The following is a 19,790-nucleotide window of genomic DNA, read 5'->3' on the forward strand; positions in this document are numbered from 1 at the left end:
AAGTGGAGTTGTGGTCAAAGATCAGCCATCACCCATTAAAGGCAGCCCCTCGGAATCGAGGAAGACTTGCTTCCACTCTTAACATGAGTCCTTAGGTGGCTGAACAGTCCAATACGAGAGCCACAGTCCCTGTCACAGGTGGGACAGACAGTGGTTGAGGGAAGGGGAGGGTAGGACAGGTTTGCCGCTCGCTCCTTCCGCTGCCTGCGTTTGGTTTCTGCACGCTCTCGGCGACGAGACTCGAGGTGCTCAGCGCCCTCCCGGATGCACTTCCTCCACGTAGGGCGGACTGGTCTTTGACCAGGGACTCATCGAATAGCAGAGCAGGCTCGAATGGCTGAATAGTGCTCCTAATTTTTATGTTTAAGCCCCACTCCAAAATAGAGGCCCTCTATCAGTCACTGATAAACCCAATGGGGAATTCAGGAGAAACGTCTTTACCCAGAGAGCGGTGAGAATGTGGAACTTGCTGCCACAGGGAGGGGGTTGAGGCAAATAGTATCGATGCATTTAAGGGGAGGCTGGATGAACACATGAGGGAGTGAAAGAAAGAACTTGCATTTCTATAGCACCTTTCTCAACCTCGGCACCTCCCAACGTGCCAGTGTCGGGAGAAAGATATAGACGGTCATGTATGCAGATACGGTGAGGAGGCTGGCCTGGAGCATAAACCCCGGCACGGAGCAGTGGGGCCCCATGGCCTGTTTGTTGATGTTGCTTGAGGGATGCCCTGGACGAGGGGAGGAACCAATCTTAAATGGTGCAGTGAGAGAAGAAGCTCAATTGGATTCACTGCTGATCAAAATTGCAGTTCTTTCTTCTGCCAACAGGTGGTAATGTTGCACTTGGTCAGATCCCACCGGCAAGGTTACACCATTGGGCAAGCTCTCAATTCTTCAAAGCACCCCTGCGCTTGCTGCCTGACATGCTCCCAGTCCACGGACTCCTTCATTTTATCATTCCCATCCTCGCGTTCAAATCCCCTCCTTTCTCTGTAATCTCCTCCAGCCCCTACACCCCTCCCTATCTCTGTAACCTTCTCCAGCCCCAACACCCCTCCCTATCTCTGTAACCTCCTCCAGCCCCTACACCCCTCCCTATCTCTGTAACCTTCTCCAGCCCCAACACCTCTCCCTATCTCTGTAACCTCCTGCAGCCCCAACACCCCTCCCTATCTCTAACCGCCTGCAGCCCCTACACCCCTCCCGATCTCTGTAACCTCCTCCAGCCCCAACACCTCTCCCTATCTCTGTAACCTCCTGCAGCCCCTACACCCCTCCCTATCTCTGTAACCTTCTCCAGCCCCCACAAACCTCCGAGATCTCTGCGCTCCTTCAATTCTGCCCTTACGCATCTCCCTGATTCCCATTGCTCCACCATTGGCAGCCGTGCCTTCAGCCACCTCGGACCCAAGCTCTGGCATTCCCTCCCTAAACCTCTCCTCCTTAAAGAAGCTCCTCCAAACAGATCTCTTTGACCAAGCCTTTCCTCATTAATGTGGCTTGGAGTCAAATTGTGTGTGATAATTGCTTGCGCAGGCAAAAGTCGCAGGCCGACATTGGTCCTAGGACGAGGTCCAATACTTGCCCCTGCCCTGTAATAATCAAAGTGTCTCAGCCATAGACACTCGCCACGTCACAGGCCAGGAGGCTGTAATTCACAATTCTGCTCGACCCTCAATGAGCTGGTGGGTTGTGACAATGGGCCCTCACCCTCCCTGGGCACAGGAAGTAAAGCTGCACTCCCAGTGCAGTACTGAAGGAGCGCCGCACTGTCGGAGGGGCAGTACTGAGGGAGCGCCGCACTGTCGGAGGGGCGATACTGAGGGAGCGCCGCACTGTCGGAGGGGCAGTACTGAGGGAGCGCCGCACTGTCGGAGGGGCAGTACTGAGGGAGCGCCGCACTGTCAGAGGGGCAGTACTGAGGGAGCGCCGCACTGTCGGAGGGGCGATACTGAGGGAGCGCCGCACTGTCGGAGGGGCAGTACTGAGGGAGTGCCGCACTGTCGGAGGGGCAGTACTGAGATAGCGCCGCACTGTCGGAGGGGCGGTACTGAGGGAGCGCCGCACTGTTGGAGGGGCAGTACTGAGGGAATGCCGCACTGTCGGAGGGGCGATACTGAGGGAGCGCCGCACTGTCGGACGTGTTGTGTTTTGGATGAACATTTAAAGCGAGGCCCTGTCTGCCCTCTGGGATCGTCAGCCTGGATTACAGGCACTTGTCTCTGGAGCAGGGACTGGAAGCCATGACCCGACCCCGAGGAGAGAGAATGCTACCTACCCCGTGACACCTTGGCCTCCGCCCTGGATTGTTTCCTAATCCACTGTTAGCGGCAGGGCGGTCTGATCGGAACCAAATGGGCCCGATTCAATCGCTCTGGATTTGACTGATCAAGCCAGGGTAGCTCCTGGAACATCTTGCTGCTAATCGCTGCTAAAAGACATTCAAGATCTACTGCATTCAGATAGCACCTTTAACATAGAAAATAGGAGCAGGAGTAGGCCGTTCGGCCCTTCAATCCCACAATCCCTTGGACGCACCTGTACTTAAGGAGGCCTCACAGGCTGGAGAGGCACTCTGAAGACCTGCAATAAAGGACAACGGTCACACATTACTTTGAGCTGATAGTATCTGCTCAGACTCTATTGAATACATAACACCTTTTGTGTCTGGAAATCTATCTCCCTCTTCAATATATTCAGTGACTTGGCCTTCTGTGGTCGAGAGTTCCACAGGTTCACCTCCCTCTGAGTGAGAACATTTCTCCTCATCTCGCTCCTAAGATTTCCTACCCCGTATCCTGAGACTATGACCCCTTGGTTCTAGACTTCCCAGCCCCGGGGAAACATCCTCCCCGCATCCAGTCTGTCCAACCCCGTCAGAACAGAGTTAATAAACGACCCAGCAGTGGTTAAATAGTCAGCAAACCGCCTCCTACTGTTTACATGGCCAACCCAAAAGGTTGGAAGCAGGTTGTGTTTGAGATTCGTTCCAAACCAGATGCTATTCTGAGAGGCATCCAATGAGATCCAAGCTTTAACCGGCTGTCCCTCACTCTCACTGCAACACCTCAGGGGATCAACCTAGCTTTTTTTTTTTGGAGGGTGGGTGTGAAAATCCCCCCTTACTCTGTCTTAATCTCCGAACAAGGTCAATTGTGCCCGCTCCCAGGCCAGCAGAGGGATATTACTCACTCACATTACTCACTCGATTACTCAGCCGCTTATCAGAGCTTATATAGCTTGTCTGTTCAAGTATTGACACAGCAAATGAAAATACCACAGTAATACAATCCAGGCTGGTGCCTCCTTTTAAAAAATGTATTTACAGTTTCTAAACCTGCATTATGTACACAACATAATCGCACTGCGTGCAGTTCGGGTCACCCCATTACAGGAAAGATATGATTGCACTAGAGAGGGTACAGAGGAGATTTACCAGGATGTTGCACTAGAGAGGGTACAGAGGAGATTTACCAGGATGTTGCACTGGAGAGGGTACAGAGGAGATTTACCAGGATGTTGCACTAGAGAGGGTACAGAGGAGATTTACCAGGATGTTGCACTGGAGAGGGTGCAGAGGAGATTTACCAGGATGTTGCACTGGAGAGGGTACAGAGGAGATTTACCAGGATGTTGCACTGGAGAGGGTACAGAGGAGATTTACCAGGATGTTGCACTGGAGAGGGTACAGAGGAGATTTACCAGGATGTTGCACTAGAGAGGGTACAGAGGAGATTTACCAGGATGTTGCACTGGAGAGGGTACAGAGGAGATTTACCAGGATGTTGCACTGGAGAGGGTACAGAGGAGATTTACCAGGATGTTGCACTAGAGAGGGTACAGAGGAGATTTACCAGGATGTTGCACTGGAGAGGGTACAGAGGAGATTTACCAGGATGTTGCACTAGAGAGGGTACAGAGGAGATTTACCAGGATGTTGCACTGGAGAGGGTACAGAGGAGATTTACCAGGATGTTGCCTGGACTGGAGAATTTTAGCGATGAGGAAAGATTGGATAGGCTGGGGTTGTTTTCTTTGGAACAGAGGAGGCTGAGGGGAGACCTGATTGAGGTGTATAAAATGATGAGGGGCCTGGATAGAGTGGATAGGACGGACATTTCCCTTGGCAGAGGGGCCAACAACCAGGGGGCATAGATTTAAAGTAATTGGGGGGAGGTTTAGAGGGGATTTGAGGGGAAATGTCTTCACCCAGAGGGTGGTGGGGGTCTGGGGTGGAACTCACTGCCTGAAAGGGTGGTAGAGGCAGAAACCCTCACCACATTTAAAAAGTACCTGGATGTAACACTTGAAGTGCTGTAACCTACAGGGCTACGGACCGAGAGCGGGAAAGTGGGATTAGGCCGGGTGGCTCTTTGTCAGCCGGGGCGGGACACGATGGGCCGAATGGCCTCCTCTGTGCTGTAAATTTCTCTGATTCGATAAAACGGCTTCAACCACAGGAATGCACGGAGCCTCTGACACGGCCCCGGGCTCCAGTAGCCCAGGGAGTGGGTCGCCACCGGGCCGAGCTGGAGGACAGAGTGCAGAGACCGCCAGACGAGGGGTCTCGAGGGACAGCCCTCCACATCGTCATCAGTGACTTAAAAACTCTTTCCATTCACATTAACGCAGTAATTCTGCACTTGCAAAAAGGTGCCCCCTCAGTACTGCCCCTCCGACAGTGCGACGCTCCCTCAGTACTGCCCCTCCGACAGTGCGACGCTCCCTCAGTACTGCCCCTCCGACAGTGCGACGCTCCCTCAGTACAGCCCCTCCGACAGTGCGGCGCTCCCTCAGTACCGCCCCTCCGACAGTGCGGCGCTCCCTCAGTACCGCCCCTCCGACAGTGCGGCGTTCCCTCAGTACCGCCCCTCCGACAGTGCGGCGCTCCCTCAGTTCCGCCCCTCCGACAGTGCGGCGCTCCCTCAGTACCGCCCCTCCGACAGTGCGGCGCTCCCTCAGTACCGCCCCTCCGACAGTGCGGCGCTCCCTCAGTACCGCCCCTCCGACAGTGCGGCGCTCCCTCAGTACCGCCCCTCCAACAGTGCGGCGCTCCCTCAGTTCCGCCCCTCCAACAGTGCGGCGCTCCCTCAGTACCGCCCCTCCGACAGTGCGGCGCTCCCTCAGTACCGCCCCTCCGACAGTGCGGCGCTCCCTCAGTACTGCCCCTCCAACAGTGCGGCGCTCCCTCAGTTCCGCCCCTCCAACAGTGCGGCGCTCCCTCAGTACTGCCCCTCCGACAGTGCGGCGCTCCCTCAGTCATCACCATCATAGGGAGTCCTGCGGAATCGAGGAAAACTTGCTTCCACTCTCAAACTGAGTTCTCAGGTGGCTGAACAATCCAATACGAGAGCCACAGTCCCTGTCACAGGTGGGACAGACAGTGGTTGAGGGAAGGGGAGGGCGGGACTGGTTTGCCGCACGCTCCTTCCGCTGCCTGCGCTTGGTTTCTGCACGCTCTCGGCGACGAGACTCGAGGTGCTCAGCGCCCTCCCGGATGCACTTCCTCCACTTAGGGCGGACTGGTCTTTGGCCCAGGGACTCCCAGGTGTCAGTGGGGATGTTGCACTTTATCAGAGAGGCTTTGAGGGTGTCCCTGTAACGTTTCCTCTGCCCACCTTTGGCTCGTTTGCCGTGAAGGAGTTCCGAGTAGAGCGCTTGCTTTGGGAGTCTTGTGTCTGGGGGACATGCGGACAATGTGGCCCTGCCCAGCGGAGCTGGTCGAGTGTGTGGTCAGTGCTTCGATGCTGGGGATGTTGGCCCGGTCGAGGACGCTAACGTTGGTGCGTCTGTCCTCCCGAGGGATTTGCAGGATCTTGCGGAGACATCGTTGGTGGTATTTCTCCAGCGACTTGAGGCGTCTACTGTCCACGGTCCACGTCTCTGAGCCATACAGGAGGGCGGGTATCACTACAGCCCTGTAGACCATGAGCTTGGTGGTAGGTTTGAGGGCCCGGTCTTCGAACACTCTTTTCCTCAGGCGACCGAAGGCTGCACTGGCGCACTGGAGGCGGTGTTGGACCTCGTCGTTGATAGTCTGCCCTTGCTGATAGCAGGCTCCCGAGGTATGGGAAATGGTCCACGTTGTCCAGGGCCGCGCCGTGGATCTTGATGACTGGGGGGGGGGGGGGGGGGCGGGTGGAGGGCGGGGGCAGGTTGCTGGAGGACCTTTGTCTTACGGATGTTTAGTGTAAGGCTTATGCTTTCGCACGCCCCGGTGAAGGTGGTGACGATGGTGGCCTCTGTACGTGCACAGACGCGTCGACTGCGTACTGAAGCTCGGCCGCGAGGATGGACGCACTTGGACCTGGCCTGGAGCCGACGAAGGTGGAACAGGTTCCCACTGGTTCTGGCGTTTCGTTCCACTCCAGCGGGGAGCTTGTTGCGAGTGAGATGGGGCATGGCAGCGAGGAAGATCCGAGAAGAGCGTTGGTCAAAGAGCGGCTGTGATCTTACCGAATGGCGGAGCAGGCTCGAGGGGCCGAATGGCCGACTCCTGCTCCTATTTCTTATGTCCTTTAAAAGAGCTGCACTGGCTTGAAGGCCCAAAAGTACTGAATACGAATACAGGCAGCACACACACACACACACACACACACACACACACACATTCAGTCTTTTTAAAACTTATTTTTAATCAAAAAAATTAATCTTGAAATGAAGTAGGCATCCCAACATCTCATTTAATTCTCATATTTACAACAATTTTCTTGAATTATAATTCTCATAATTGTAACATTATTGTTAACCCCCCCCCCCTCCACCCCCGGCCCATCCCACTTTTCCCACTCAATTTACAGATGCTTTAAGTTATTTCCCCAACCCGACCCATTCTCTTCCCTTGGGAGGTCGGCCTAAATTAAGCGATCGTCATTATGAGCCCTACTCCAAGGCGAGGACTGAACCAAGGCAACCCGCACTCTCTTCCCCCCCCCCTCCCCGACCCCCCCTTCGATAAAGCCTTTCAGTGACCCAACCTTTCGCAAAACCACTTCCCCCGGAGTTAAAAATGGACTGAAGGGGGCGTGTGCAGTGGGTCTGAAAGGAGAAGCGGAATGGAACATTTGACCACCGATCCAAAACTCTACATCAATGGCTTCACTTTCGATTCTGCTCCTCGCAAGTCAAGGCGTCGGTCGACCCCATATAGAAGGGGAAATGAGAGAGGATTGCTTGGTTAACGGAGCCACTATATAATCCCTCCCCCCCTGCCAGGCCCACGATCGCTCCGTCGGCTAAGTGCATTTGTTTGCTGCGGACTTCAAAAAGGTGGTGGGAATGTCACCCCCGTTTGTACCCCAATCTCGAGGCGAGTTACTGGGTTGCAGCCCAGGGAGGGCATTGGACGGACAGCGTGGGGCTACCCCCGCTGGCCCATCCGAGCCCCATCACCACCCCTCCCGGGTCACTGCCCACTCAACCTCCACCCCTCTCCTCCGCTAATCACTGCCCGCTAACTCCACACCCTCCTCCCCACACTGGTCACTGCCCTCTGACCCCACCCTTCGTTAGTCATTGCCTGCCCTCTGACCCCAGGCTGGTCACTGCCCTCTAACCCCACCCCCCCTCTTCGTTAGTCATTGCCTGCCCTCTGACCCCAGGCTGGTCACTGCCCTCTAAACCCCTCCCCCACCCCCACCCCCCCTTCTTTAGTCATTGCCTGCCCTCTGACCCCAGGCTGGTCACTGCCCTCTGACCCCCAGGCTGCCCTCTGACCCCATCCTTCGTTAGTCATTGCCTGCCCTCTGACCCCAGGCTAGTCACTGCCCTCTAACCCCAACCCCCCCTTCGTTAGTCATTGCCTGCCCTCTGACCCCAGGCTGGTCACTGCCCTCTAAACCCCTCCCCCACCCCCCCCCTTCGTTAGTCATTGCCTGCCCTCTGACCCCAGGCTGCTCACTGCCCTCTGACCCCTCCCCAGCCCCACTTCGTTAGTCACACAGCCTGACAACTCCCCACCCATCCCCCCCAGGCTCGTCTCTGCCCGCCTTACCCGCCCCCCCCCCCCACTACCCTCGCTAGTCACTGCCCGCCAACTCTTCCCTCCCCCCACCCCAGGCTGATCCCTGCCCTCTGACCCCAGGCTGATCCCTGCCCTCTGACCCCTCACTAATCACCGCCCTGCCAACTCCCAATCTCCCCCCCTCCCCCCCCCACCCCACAGGCTGCTCACTGACTGCCTACGCTCGCCCCTCAATGCCCACCAACCCACCCACCCATCCATGGGTAGATGGCGATTGGCTGCAGTGCCCTTCCTCCGACACTCCTCCTCTCCCTCCTTCCTTCCTTCCCCCGCCCCCCCCACTTGGTTGAACAGCCGACGGACTGACACGTGAAGAAACAGTTGAGCGAGGGACAGAATTCGTGGCGGCAGAGCGGAGGGCGGGGTTAGAACATTGCCACTAACAGACGACCCAATCCAATATATTTAACCCCTCATGTTGCACTGCTCCAGAATCATGGTGGTGTGGGGTGTGGGAGGGGCAGTGGTGGCAGGGGGGTGGGGAAGGGAGATGAGAGAAACGAGCATGGTGGAAACATTTTAATATATTAAATTATGACATATTTTGCTGCCTTTCTTAGTGAGAGAGTCAGGGCCACCATCTTTAATTAATGAAAAAAAACACCCCTTTTGCTGGTGGAGTTTTTAGGGTGGGAGAAGCATCTGGGGGGGGGTTTGTTCAGGAACTCGAAGCAAAGCTTAAATGAAAAAGCAAGTCGCAGGTTACAAGGTGCAATCCCACCGGGGCGTCTGCAGGGGGCTAATGGTTAGTTCCTGGCTGGTGGCAGGGGTGGAAAAAAAAAATACTGATTCGAAGAAAAGCACGCGGGAACAGCAACTCAAAGCTCCAGAGGGTACCCCTAAGGCCCCCCCCCCCAAAGAAAAAAAACAGAAGGGAAATTGGCCATCTTTATTTTGTTCCCCGCCCTACCCGCTCTCCATTTTCTATCTTGATGGCGACCGCACCAGGTCAGGTTGTTGGTTTTTTTTTTCTTCGAAAGCCGTAATGATTTCCTTCCCCCCCCCCCCAACCCCCCCCAAAAAAAGAAGAAGACACACACAAAAAAAAACAGACGCCTCTAACTGCTGGCTAATTTTGCTGTGCGGTGGGACAAGGTGCTTTCCGTAGGGTTAAGGGGGGGGTTGCTGGGCGAGAGGCAGGGTTGGCCAAGACACCAATATGCCCCCTCTCTGCCCCCACCCCCCCCCCCCCCCCCCGCCTTCCCAGAGGTGGGGGTACGAGGGCATTAGTCGGTCTTGCTGTGGTTGTTGTTGAGCACGGGGTGGCCGTTGGAGACGGGGCCGTTCTTGACGGGTTCCTCCTCGTCGTTGGAATTGTCGGTCTCGTCGCGATCGCTGCGCTCGTCCTCCACGGTCTGCGTTGCGGGAAAGAAGGAGGCCGAATTAACCGCCGGCAATCGGCCACGTGTCTTTCCCCCACCGCCCCCACCCCCCCACACAAGCAGTCAGCTCCTCCGTTCGTACGCCTCCGCCTCCCTACTTTCTCACAGGAGGGCGAGCCTTGGCACTCGAGTGCCGCACTGCGCTGTCGGAGGGGCGGTGCTGAGGGAGCGCCGTACTGCGCTGTCGGAGGGGCGGTGCTGAGGGAGCGCCGTACTGCGCTGTCGGAGGGGCGGTGCTGAGGGAGCGCCGCACTGCGCTGTCGGAGGGGCGGTGCTGAGGGAGCGCCGTACTGCGCTGTCGGAGGGGCGGTGCTGAGGGAGCGCCGTACTGCGCTGTCGGAGGGGCGGTGCTGAGGGAGCGCCGTACTGCGCTGTCGGAGGGGCGGTGCTGAGGGAGCGCCGCACTGCGCTGTCGGAGGGGCAGTACTGAGGGAGCGCCGTACTGCGCTGTCGGAGGGGCGGTGCTGAGGGAGCGCCGCACTGTCGGAGGGGCAGTACTGAGGGAGCGCCGCACTGTCGGAGGGGCGGTGCTGAGGGAGCGCCGCACTGTCGGAGGGGCGGTGCTGAGGGAGTGCCGCACTGTCGGAGGGGCGGTACTGAGGGAGTGCCGCACTGTCGGAGGGGCGGTACTGAGGGAGCACCGCACTGTCGGAGGGGCGGTACTGAGGGAGCGCCGCACTGTCGGAGGGGCGGTACTGAGGGAGCGCCGCACTGTCGGAGGGGCGGTACTGAGGGATCACCGCACTGTCGGAGGGGCGGTACTGAGGGAGCGCCGCACTGTCGGAGGGGGCAGTACTGAGGGAGCGCCGCACTGTCGGAGGGGCAGTACTGAGGGAGCGCCGCACTGTCGGAGGGGCAGTACTGAGGGAGCGCCGCACTGTCGGAGGTGCCGTCTTTCGGATGAGACGTTAAACCGAGGCCCCGTCTGCCCCCTCGGGTGGATGTAAAAGATCCCGGGGCCACTATTGGAAGAAGAGCAGGGGGAGTTCTTCCCGGTGTCCTGGGGCCAATATTTATCCCTCACTAAAAATAAAATTATCTGGCCGTTATCATCTTGCTGATTTGTGGGAGCTTGCTGTGCGCAAATTGAGCTGCCGCGTTTCCCATGTTACAACAGCGACTACCCTTCAAAAAAGTGCTTCATTGGCTGTAAAGCGCTTTGGGATGCCCAGATGTGAAAGGTGCTATAGAAATGCAATTCTCCTTTTTAACCCATTCTTTCCCAGGATCTCAACACTGCAATCAATCAATGACCTCCCAATGATACGCTGATAGCTTTTTAAGAGGGTTAGAGTCAGAGCTGCATTCAATTTCAAATATTTGACTCATTGCTCAGGGTCCATAAGATATCTCGGATCAGTATCTCCGTCAATCATTTCTGCTTAGCAACACATCCAAAAGCCTCTTTGACTCAATGACACCATGCTGAGGAAGGATATACTTGCCATTGAGAGAGTGCAGCGAAGGTTCACCAGACTGATTCCTGGGATGGGGGGATTGTATAATGAGGAGAGATTGAGGAGACTGGGCTGATATTCTCTCGCCTTTAGAAGAACGAGAGGTGATCTCATTGAAAATTCTAGAGGGCTCGACAGGGTAGATGCAGGGAGGATGTTTCCCCCCGGGCTGGGGAGTCTAGAACCAGGGGGTCACACAGTCTCAGGATAAGGGCTCGGCCATTGAGGACTGAGATGAGGAGGAATTTCTTCACTCAGAGGGGGGTGAATCTTTGGAATTCTCTGCCCCAGAGGGCTGTGGAGGCTCAGTCGTTGAGTATATTCAAGGCCGGGATCGGTAGATTTTTGGATATTAAGGGAATCGAGGGATCGGGCGGGAAAGTGTAGCTGAGGTCGAAGATCAGCCGTGATCTTATTGAATGGCCGACTCCTGCTCCTATTTCGTTTGGTCAGTTTCAGGGCCTTCCCGTTAAGCTCTGGACAAACAAGCTCCATCACGCTTCTTCTCTCATTCCTAATTTTTAACTGCATGACCCCATGGGTTTCATCACAGTGGATAATCTCCTGGGGAGCAGCTACTTCAAGCTTGTGACATTGTTCTAACGCACTCCTACCCCCCCTCCGTAAACTTCAGCTCTTGTAAACACTTGTCCCCCACGTGTCCTAACTCGCACAGAGTCCCGCTCACCCATCGCCCCCTGCCCCCGTGTCCTAACTCGCACCGAGTCCCGCTCACCCATCGCCCCCTGCCCTAACTCGCACCCAGTCCCGCTCACCCATCGCCCCCTGTGCTCGCTGCCCCCCGTGTCCTAACTCGCACCGAGTCCCGCTCACCCATCGCTCACTGCCCCCGTGTCCTAACTCGCACCGAGTCCCGCTCACCCATCACCCCGTGCTCGCTGCCCCAGTGTCCTAACTCGCACCGAGTCCCGCTCACCCATCGCCCACTGTGCTCACTGACCCCGTGTCCTAACTCGCACCGAGTCCCGCTCACCCATCACCCCCTGTGCTCACTGCCCCAGTGTCCGAACTTGCACCGAGTCCCACTCACCCATCACCCCCTGTGCTCACTGTCCCGTGTCCTAACTCGCACCCAGTCCCGCTCACCCATCACCCCCTGTGCTCACTGACCCAGTGTCCTAACTCGCACCGAGTCCCGCTCACCCATCACCCCCTGTGCTCACTGCCCCAGTGTCCGAACTCGCACCGAGTCCCACTCACCCATCACCCCCTGTGCTCACTGTCCCGTGTCCTAACTCGCACCCAGTCCCGCTCACCCATCACCCCCTGTGCTCACTGACCCCGTGTCCTAACTCGCACCGAGTCCCGCTCACCCATCACCCCCTGTGCTCACTGCCCCGTGTCCTAACTCGCACCGAGTCCCGCTCACCCATCATCCCCTGTGCTCACTGCCCCGTGTCCTAACCCGCACCGAGTCCCACTCACCCATCACCCCCTGTGCTCACTGCCCCAGTGTCCGAACTCACACCGAGTCCCACTCACCCATCACCCCCTGTGCTCACTGTCCCATGTCCTAACTCGCACCCAGTCCCGCTCACCCATCACCCCCTGTGCTCACTGACCCCGTGTCCTAACTCGCACCGAGTCCCGCTCACCCATCACCCCCTGTGCTCACTGCCCCGTGTCCTAATTCGCACCGAGTCCCGCTCACCCATCACCCCCTGTGCTCACTGCCCCGTGTCCTAATTCGCACCGAGTCCCGCTCACCCATCATCCCCTGTGCTCACTGCCCCGTGTCCTAACCCGCACCGAGTCCCACTCACCCATCGCCCACTGTGCTCGCTGCCGTGTCCTAACTCACACCCAGTCCTGCTCACCCATCAACCCCTGTGCTCGCTGCCCCCGTGTCCTAACTCGCACCGAGTCCCGCTCACCCATCACCCCCTGTGCTCGCTGCCCCGTGTCCCGCTCACCCATCACCCCCTGTGCTCGCTGCCCCCGTTTCCTAACTCGCACCGAGTCCCGCTCACCCATCAACCCCTGTGCTCACTGCCCCAGTGTCCGAACTCGCACCGAGTCCCACTCACCCATCACCCCCTGTGCTCACTGTCCCGTGTCCTAACTCGCACCCAGTCCCGCTCACCCATCACCCCCTGTGCTCGCTGCCCCGTGTCCTAACTCGCACCGAGTCCCGCTCACCCATCATCCCCTGTGCTCGCTGTCCCCGTGTCCTAACTCGCACCGAGTCCCGCTCACCCATCACCCCGTGCTCACTGCCCCGTGTCCTAACTCGCACCGAGTCCCGCTCACCCATCATCCCCTGTGCTCATTGCCCCGTGTCCTAACCCGCACCGAGTCCCACTCACCCATCACCCCCTGTGCTCGCTGCCCCGTGTCCTAACTCGCACCGAGTCCCGCTCACCCATCACCCCCTGTGCTCACTGACCAAATTGGACCCCCCCCCCCGCCGGGTCTGACAACGCCTCCATTTTTACCAATTTTCAAATACCCTCCGTGACCTCGCTCCCCCTCACCATCTCTGTAACCTCCGCCATTCCCCTTGGCAGAGGGGTCAACAACCAGGGGGCATAGATTGAAAGTAATTGGGGGGAGGTTTAGAGGGGATTTGAGGGGAAATGTCTTCACCCAGAGGGTGGTGGGGGTCTGGGCTGGAACTCACTGCCTGAAAGGGTGGTAGAGGCAGAAACCCTCACCACATTTAAAAAGTACCTGGATGTGCAGCTTGAAGTGCCGTAACCTACAGGGCTACGGACCGAGAGCGGGAAAGTGGGATTAGGCTGGGTGGCTCTTTGTCGGCCGGCGCGGGACACGATGGGCCAAATGGCCTCCTTCCGCGCTGTAAATTGATGTAGTTGTTCATGCTTTGTGGAAAGCCTCAACGAGGACAACCTCCTAAACAAGCCCAACTTCCTGACCGTTTTCCCAAGGGCTTCAAACTTCAATGCCCAGTGTCACGTTAACTAGCCCGCCCTCCCGCGCTGCGCCCAGGCAAGGTTGAATAAGCACCTCCCGATTACAATGACCAAATATTCACGCAGGCATATCGCCAACAGTGGGAACTGCTCCGACTTACATTTCCAGTCATGAACTTCAGTGCCATTCGAAGGATAAGTGCTGCCCAGAAGATATGCAGCAGCTGTAACACCACCAGTATTGCATTGAAGAAGTAATAGCCAAAGAAGGCAGGGTATAACTCCAAGGGGTAGATCACTGTGCAATGGATGATCCTGTGGAAGACACAAGACAAGACAATTCAGCAATACCTCTCCAGCCTCTGTCCCCATCACACACTCCCAGGGCAGGTACAGCACGAGGTTAGATACAGAGTAAAGCTCCCTCTACACTGTCCATCAAACACTCCCAGGGCAGGTACAGGGGGTTAGATACAGAATAAAGCTCCCTCTACACTGTCCCATCAAACACTCCCAGGTCAGGTACAGCACGGGGTTAAATACAGAGTAAAGCTCCCTCTACACTGTCCATCAAACACTCCCAGGGCAGGTACAGCACGGGGTTAGATACAGAGTAAAGCTCCCTCTACACTGTCCATCAAACACTCCCAGGGCAGGTACAGCACGGGGTTAGATACAGAGTAAAGCTCCCTCCACACTGTCCCATCAAACACTCCCAGGGCAGGTACAGCACGGGGTTAGATACAGAGTAAAGCTCCCTCTACACTGTCCCCATCAAACACTCCCAGGACAGGTACAGCACGGGGTTAGATACAGAGTAAAGCTCCCTCTACACTGTCCCCATCAAACACTCCCAGGGCAGGTACAGCACGGGGTTAGATACAGAGTAAAGCTCCCTCCTACACTGTCCCATCAAACAATCCCAGGGCAGGTACACGGGGTTAGATACAGAGTAAAGCTCCCTCTACACTGTCCCATCACACACTCCCGGGACAGGTACACGGGGTTAGATACAGAGTAAAGCTCCCTCTACACTGTCCCCATCAAACACTCCCAGGGCAGGTATAGCACGGGGTTAGATACAGAGTAAAGCTCCCTCTACACTGTCCCATCAAACACTCCCACGGCAGGTACAGGGGGTTAGATACAGAGTAAAGCTCCCTCTACACTGTCCCATCAAACACTCCCAGGGCAGGTATAGCACGGGGTTAGACACAGAGTAAAGCTCCCTCTACACTGTCCCATCAAACACTCCCAGGGCAGGTACAGCACGGGGTTAGATACAGAGTAAAGCTCCCTCCACACTGTCCCATCACACACTCCCAGGACAGGTACAGCACGGGGTTAGATACAGAGTAAAGCTCCCTCTACAGTGTCCCATCACACACTCCCAGGACAGGTACAGCACGGGGTTAGATACAGAGTAAAGCTCCCTCTACACTGTCCCATCACACACTCCCAGGACAGGTACACGGGGTTAGATACAGAGTAAAGCTCCCTCTACACTGTCCCATCACACACTCCCAGGACAGGTACACGGGCTTAGATACAGAGTAAAGCTCCCTCTACACTGTCCATCACACACTCCCAGGGCAGGTACACGGGGTTAGATACAGAGTAAAGCTCCCTCGACACTGTCCCATCACACATTCCCAGGACAGGTACACGGGGTTAGATACAGAGTAAAGCTCCCTCTACACTGTCCCATCACACACTCCCAGGACAGGTACAACACGGGGTTAGATACAGAGTAAAGCTCCCTCTACACTGTCCCATCACACACTCCCAGGGCAGGTACAGGGGGTTAGATACAGAGTAAAGCTCCCTCTACACTGTCCCATCACACACTCCCAGGACAGGTACAGCACGGGGTGAGATACAGAGTAAAGCTCCCTCTACACTGTCCCATCAAACACTCCCAGGGCAGGTACAGCACGGGGTTAGATACAGAGTAAAGCTCCCTCTACACTGTCCCATCACACACTCCCAGGGCAGGTACACGGGGTTAGATACAGAGTAAAGCTCCCTCTACACTGTCCCATCACACACTCCCAGGACAGGTACAGCACGGGGTTAGATACAGAGTAAAGCTCCCTCTACACTGTCCCATCACACACTCCCAGGACAGGTACAGCACGGGGTGAGATACAGAGTAAAGCTCCCTCTACACTGTCCCATCACACACTCCCGGGACAGGTACACGGGGTTAGATACAGAGTAAAGCTCCCTCTACACTGTCCCATCACACACTCCCAGGGCAGGTACACGGGGTTAGATACAGAGTAAAGCTCCCTCTGCACTGTCCCATCACACACTCCCAGGGCAGGTACAGCACAGGGTTAGATACAGAGTAAAGCTCCCTCTACACTGTCCCATCACACACTCCCAGGGCAGGTACATGGTGTTAGATACAGAGTAAAGCTCCCTCTACACTGTCCCAAACACTCCCAGGGCAGGTACAGGGGGTTAGATACAGAGTAAAGCTCCCTCTACACTGTCCCATCACACACTCCCAGGACAGGTACACGGGGTTAGACTGCTGTGGGACTGGCCCAGGGAAACAAGTTGAAAATGGTGATTGAGAGTGATTGTAGAGTCGGATACGTACCAGAATGGGAAGATGATTAGCCTGGTTATGATGAAGGCTATAGCGAAGAGGATGAAGAGAGAGTTGCAGGTCGTTTTCCAGCCAGCGTAATTAAACATCTTGGCCGACTGTGGGGTCAGCAAATAGTCGGTGTTAAAATCCATTATTCAGGCGGCCTACATCCAACTGCACATGACACTTTAATTGAAGCGTTCCACAGATCTCGCCCATCCCCCGATTTCCATCGCTCCACCATCGGTGGCCGTGCCTTCAGCTGCCTGGGCCCCAAGCTCTGGAACTCCCTCCCGAAAACCAGTACAGTTTTGGTCTCCATATTTAAGGAGGGATATACTTGCATTGGAGGCTGTTTAGAGAAGGTTCACTCGGTTGATTCCTGCGATGAAGGGGTTTTGTCTTATGAGGAAAGGTTGAGGAGGTTGGGCCTCTACTCATTGGAGTTTAGAAGAATGAGAGGTGATCTTATCGAAACGTATAAGGGGGCTGGACAAGGTGGATGCAGAGGATGTTTCCCCTCGCGGGGGAATCTAGAACTAGGGGGCACATAGTTTCAGAATAAGGGTCCGTCCATTTAAAACTGAGATGAGGAGGAATTTCTTCTCTCAGAGGGTTGTAAATCTGTGGAATTCTCTGCCCCAGAGAGCTGTGGGAGCCGGGACATTGAATATATTTAAGGTGGAGATAGACCGATTTTTGAACGATAAGGGAGTGAAGGGTTATGGGGAGCGGGCGGGGAAGGGGAGCTGAGTCCATGATCGGATCAGCCATGATCGTATTAAATGGCGGAGCAGGCTCGAGGGGCCGAATGGCCGACTCCTGCTCCTATTTCTTATGATCTTAGATCAGCTCGTCCCTCCCTGGAGATTTGCGTCTGTCCCTCCAGATTCCGGAACCGCCATTTTAAATAGGAATTACTCGGCAAGACCGCCTCGCGAGTGGCGGACGGGGCGGCGGGAGACAACAACAACTTATATTTATATAGCGCTTTTAACATAGTGAAACGTACCAAGGCGCTTCACAGGAGTGTTATGCGATTAAAACATTTGACCCCGAGCCACATAAAGAGAAATTAGGGACAGGTGACCAAAAGCTGGGTCAAAGAGGTCGGTTTTAAGGAGCATCTTAAAAGGAAGAGAGAGGGGCGGAGAGGTTTAGGGAGGGAGTTCCAGAGCTTGGGGCCCAGGCAGCTGAAGGCACGGCCACCGATGGTGGAGCGATTATAATCAGGGATGCTCAGGAGGGCAGAATTAGAGGAGCGCAGAGATCTCGAGGGGGTTGTGGGGCTGGAGGAGGTTACAGAGATAGGGAGGGGAGTAGGGGCTGGAGGAGGTTACAGAGATAGGGAGGGGAGTAGGGAGGGGAGGAGGTTACAGAGATAGGGAGGGGAGTAGGGGCATGAAAGAGCCACAGGAGGGGCAGGGTGGGAGCGGGGCTGTCACGTGCATTACCTCCAAAAAGTAGTCGGACGCGTCGTGAACGGCCATGACCAGCGTTCCGGCCCGGATATAGTTTGTGCACCAGGAGAAACTGATGAGGATAATGGTCGCAACATGGTGAATGATCTGTTCCTTAAAGTCCTGCAATACAAAATGGTGGCCACGTCATTGGTGTTGCAAATAAAGACAGACTTACAATTATGTAGCGCCTTTTACGAACAACGGGCATCCCAAAGCGCTTTGCAGCCAATTAAGTACTTTTGGAGTGCGGTCACTGTTGTATTGTGCGCACAGCAAGCTCCCACACACAGCAATGTGATAATGACCCGGATCATCTGTTTTAGTGATGTTGGTTGAGGGATAAATATTGGGCCCAGGACACCGGGGAGAACTCTCCCTGCTCTTCTTCCAATAGTGGCCCCGGGATCTTTTACATCCACCCGAGAGGGCAGACGGGGCCTCGGTTTAACGTCTCATCCGAAAGACGGCACCTCAGACAGTGCGGCGCTCCCTCAGCACTGCCTCTCCGACAGTGCGGCGCTCCCAGTGCGGCGCTCCCTCAGCACCGCCCCTCCGACAGTGCGGCGCTCCCTCAGCACCGCCCCTCCGACAGTGCGGCGCTCCCTCAGCACTGCCCCTCCGACAGTGCGGCCCTCCCTCAGCACTGCACTGGGAGTGTCAGCCTAGATTTTTGTGCTCAAGTCCCTGGAGTGGGACTCGAACCCACAACCTTTTGACCCAGAGGCGCGAGTGCTATCCATTGACTCACAGCTGACACTGCGACGATGAGAAGGAGAGAGTCAAGTCGAGCATGTCTTTTTACCAAAAAATTCATTCACAGGATGTGGTCATCGCTGCCAGGCCCAGCATTTATTGCCCATCCCTAAATCGCCCCATGAGAAGGTGATGAGCCGCCTTCTTGAACCGTTGCAGTCCGTTGTGACAACGAGTGTCTCACTGGGCCATTTCAGAGGGCAGTTAAGAGCCAACCACATTGTTGTGGGTCTGGAGTCACATATTGACCAGACCGGGTAAGGGCGGCAGATTTCCTTCCCTGAAGGACGTTAGTGAACCAGATGGATTTTTACAACAATCCAGTAGTCAATGGTCACCATTACGGACACCAGCTTTTTCATTCCAGATTTATTTTATTAACTGAATTTATATTCCCCAGCTGCCATGGTGGGATTTGAGCTTGGGGTCTCCGGGTCATTAGTCCAGGGTCTGGATTACTGGTCCAGTGACATAACCACTATACTACCGCATTGTTATTTGATCACACTCGACCAGCTCCGCTGGTCGGGGCCACATTGTCCGCATGCCCCCGACATGAGACTCCCAAAGCAAGCGCTCTACTCGGAACTCCTTCACAGCAAACGAGCCCCAGGTGGGCAGAGGAAACGTTACAAGGGACCACCCTCAAAGCCTCCCTGATAAAGTGCAACATCCCCACCGACACCTGGGAGTCCCTGGCCAAAGACCAGTTCGCCCTAAGTGGAGGAAGTGCATCCGGGAGGGCGCTGAGCACCTCGAGTCTCGTCGCCGAGAGCGTGCAGAAACCAAGCGCAGGCAGCGGAAGGAGCGTGCGGCAAACCAGTCCCACCCTCCCCTTCCCTCATCGGCAGTCCCTCGGAATCGAGGAAGACTTGCTTCCACTCTTAACGCGAGCTCTCAGGTGGCTGAACAGCCCAATACGAGAGCCACAGTCCCTGTCACAGGTGGGACAGACAGTGGTTGAGGGAAGGGGAGGGTGGGACTGGTTTGCCGCACGCTCCTTCCGCTGCCTGCGCTTGGTTTCTGCACGCTCTCGGCGACGAGGCTCGAGGTGCTCAGCGCCCTCCCGGATGCACTTCCTCCACTTAGGGCGGACTGGTCTTTGGCCCAGGGACTCCCAGGTGTCGGTGGGGATGTTGCACTTGATCAGGGAGGCTTTGAGGGTGGTCCCTTGTAACGTTTCCTCTGCCCACCTTTGGCTCGTTTGCCGTGAAGGA

The 19,790-nt window shown here is 56.1% G+C and overlaps 1 protein-coding gene across 1 annotated transcript in view; it reads right to left on the reverse strand.

The window, feature by feature from the left end:
* Positions 1–9,026: 9,026 nt before the first annotated feature.
* Positions 9,027–19,790, reverse strand: part of LOC139242076 (ceramide synthase 2-like) — a 32,250-nt gene continuing 21,486 nt past the window's right edge. Inside the window, exons 7-10 of the mRNA XM_070870225.1 lie at positions 17,812–17,940; positions 16,367–16,473; positions 13,920–14,073; positions 9,027–9,380 (exon numbers count right to left, since the gene is read on the reverse strand). Of these exons, the coding sequence (XP_070726326.1) occupies positions 9,252–9,380; positions 13,920–14,073; positions 16,367–16,473; positions 17,812–17,940 (519 nt within the window). The 3' untranslated portion in view covers positions 9,027–9,251. The remainder of the gene's footprint in view (positions 9,381–13,919; positions 14,074–16,366; positions 16,474–17,811; positions 17,941–19,790) is intronic.

Source organism: Pristiophorus japonicus, unplaced genomic scaffold (assembly GCF_044704955.1).
Source record: "Pristiophorus japonicus isolate sPriJap1 unplaced genomic scaffold, sPriJap1.hap1 HAP1_SCAFFOLD_1203, whole genome shotgun sequence".
NCBI lineage: Eukaryota > Metazoa > Chordata > Chondrichthyes > Pristiophoridae > Pristiophorus > Pristiophorus japonicus.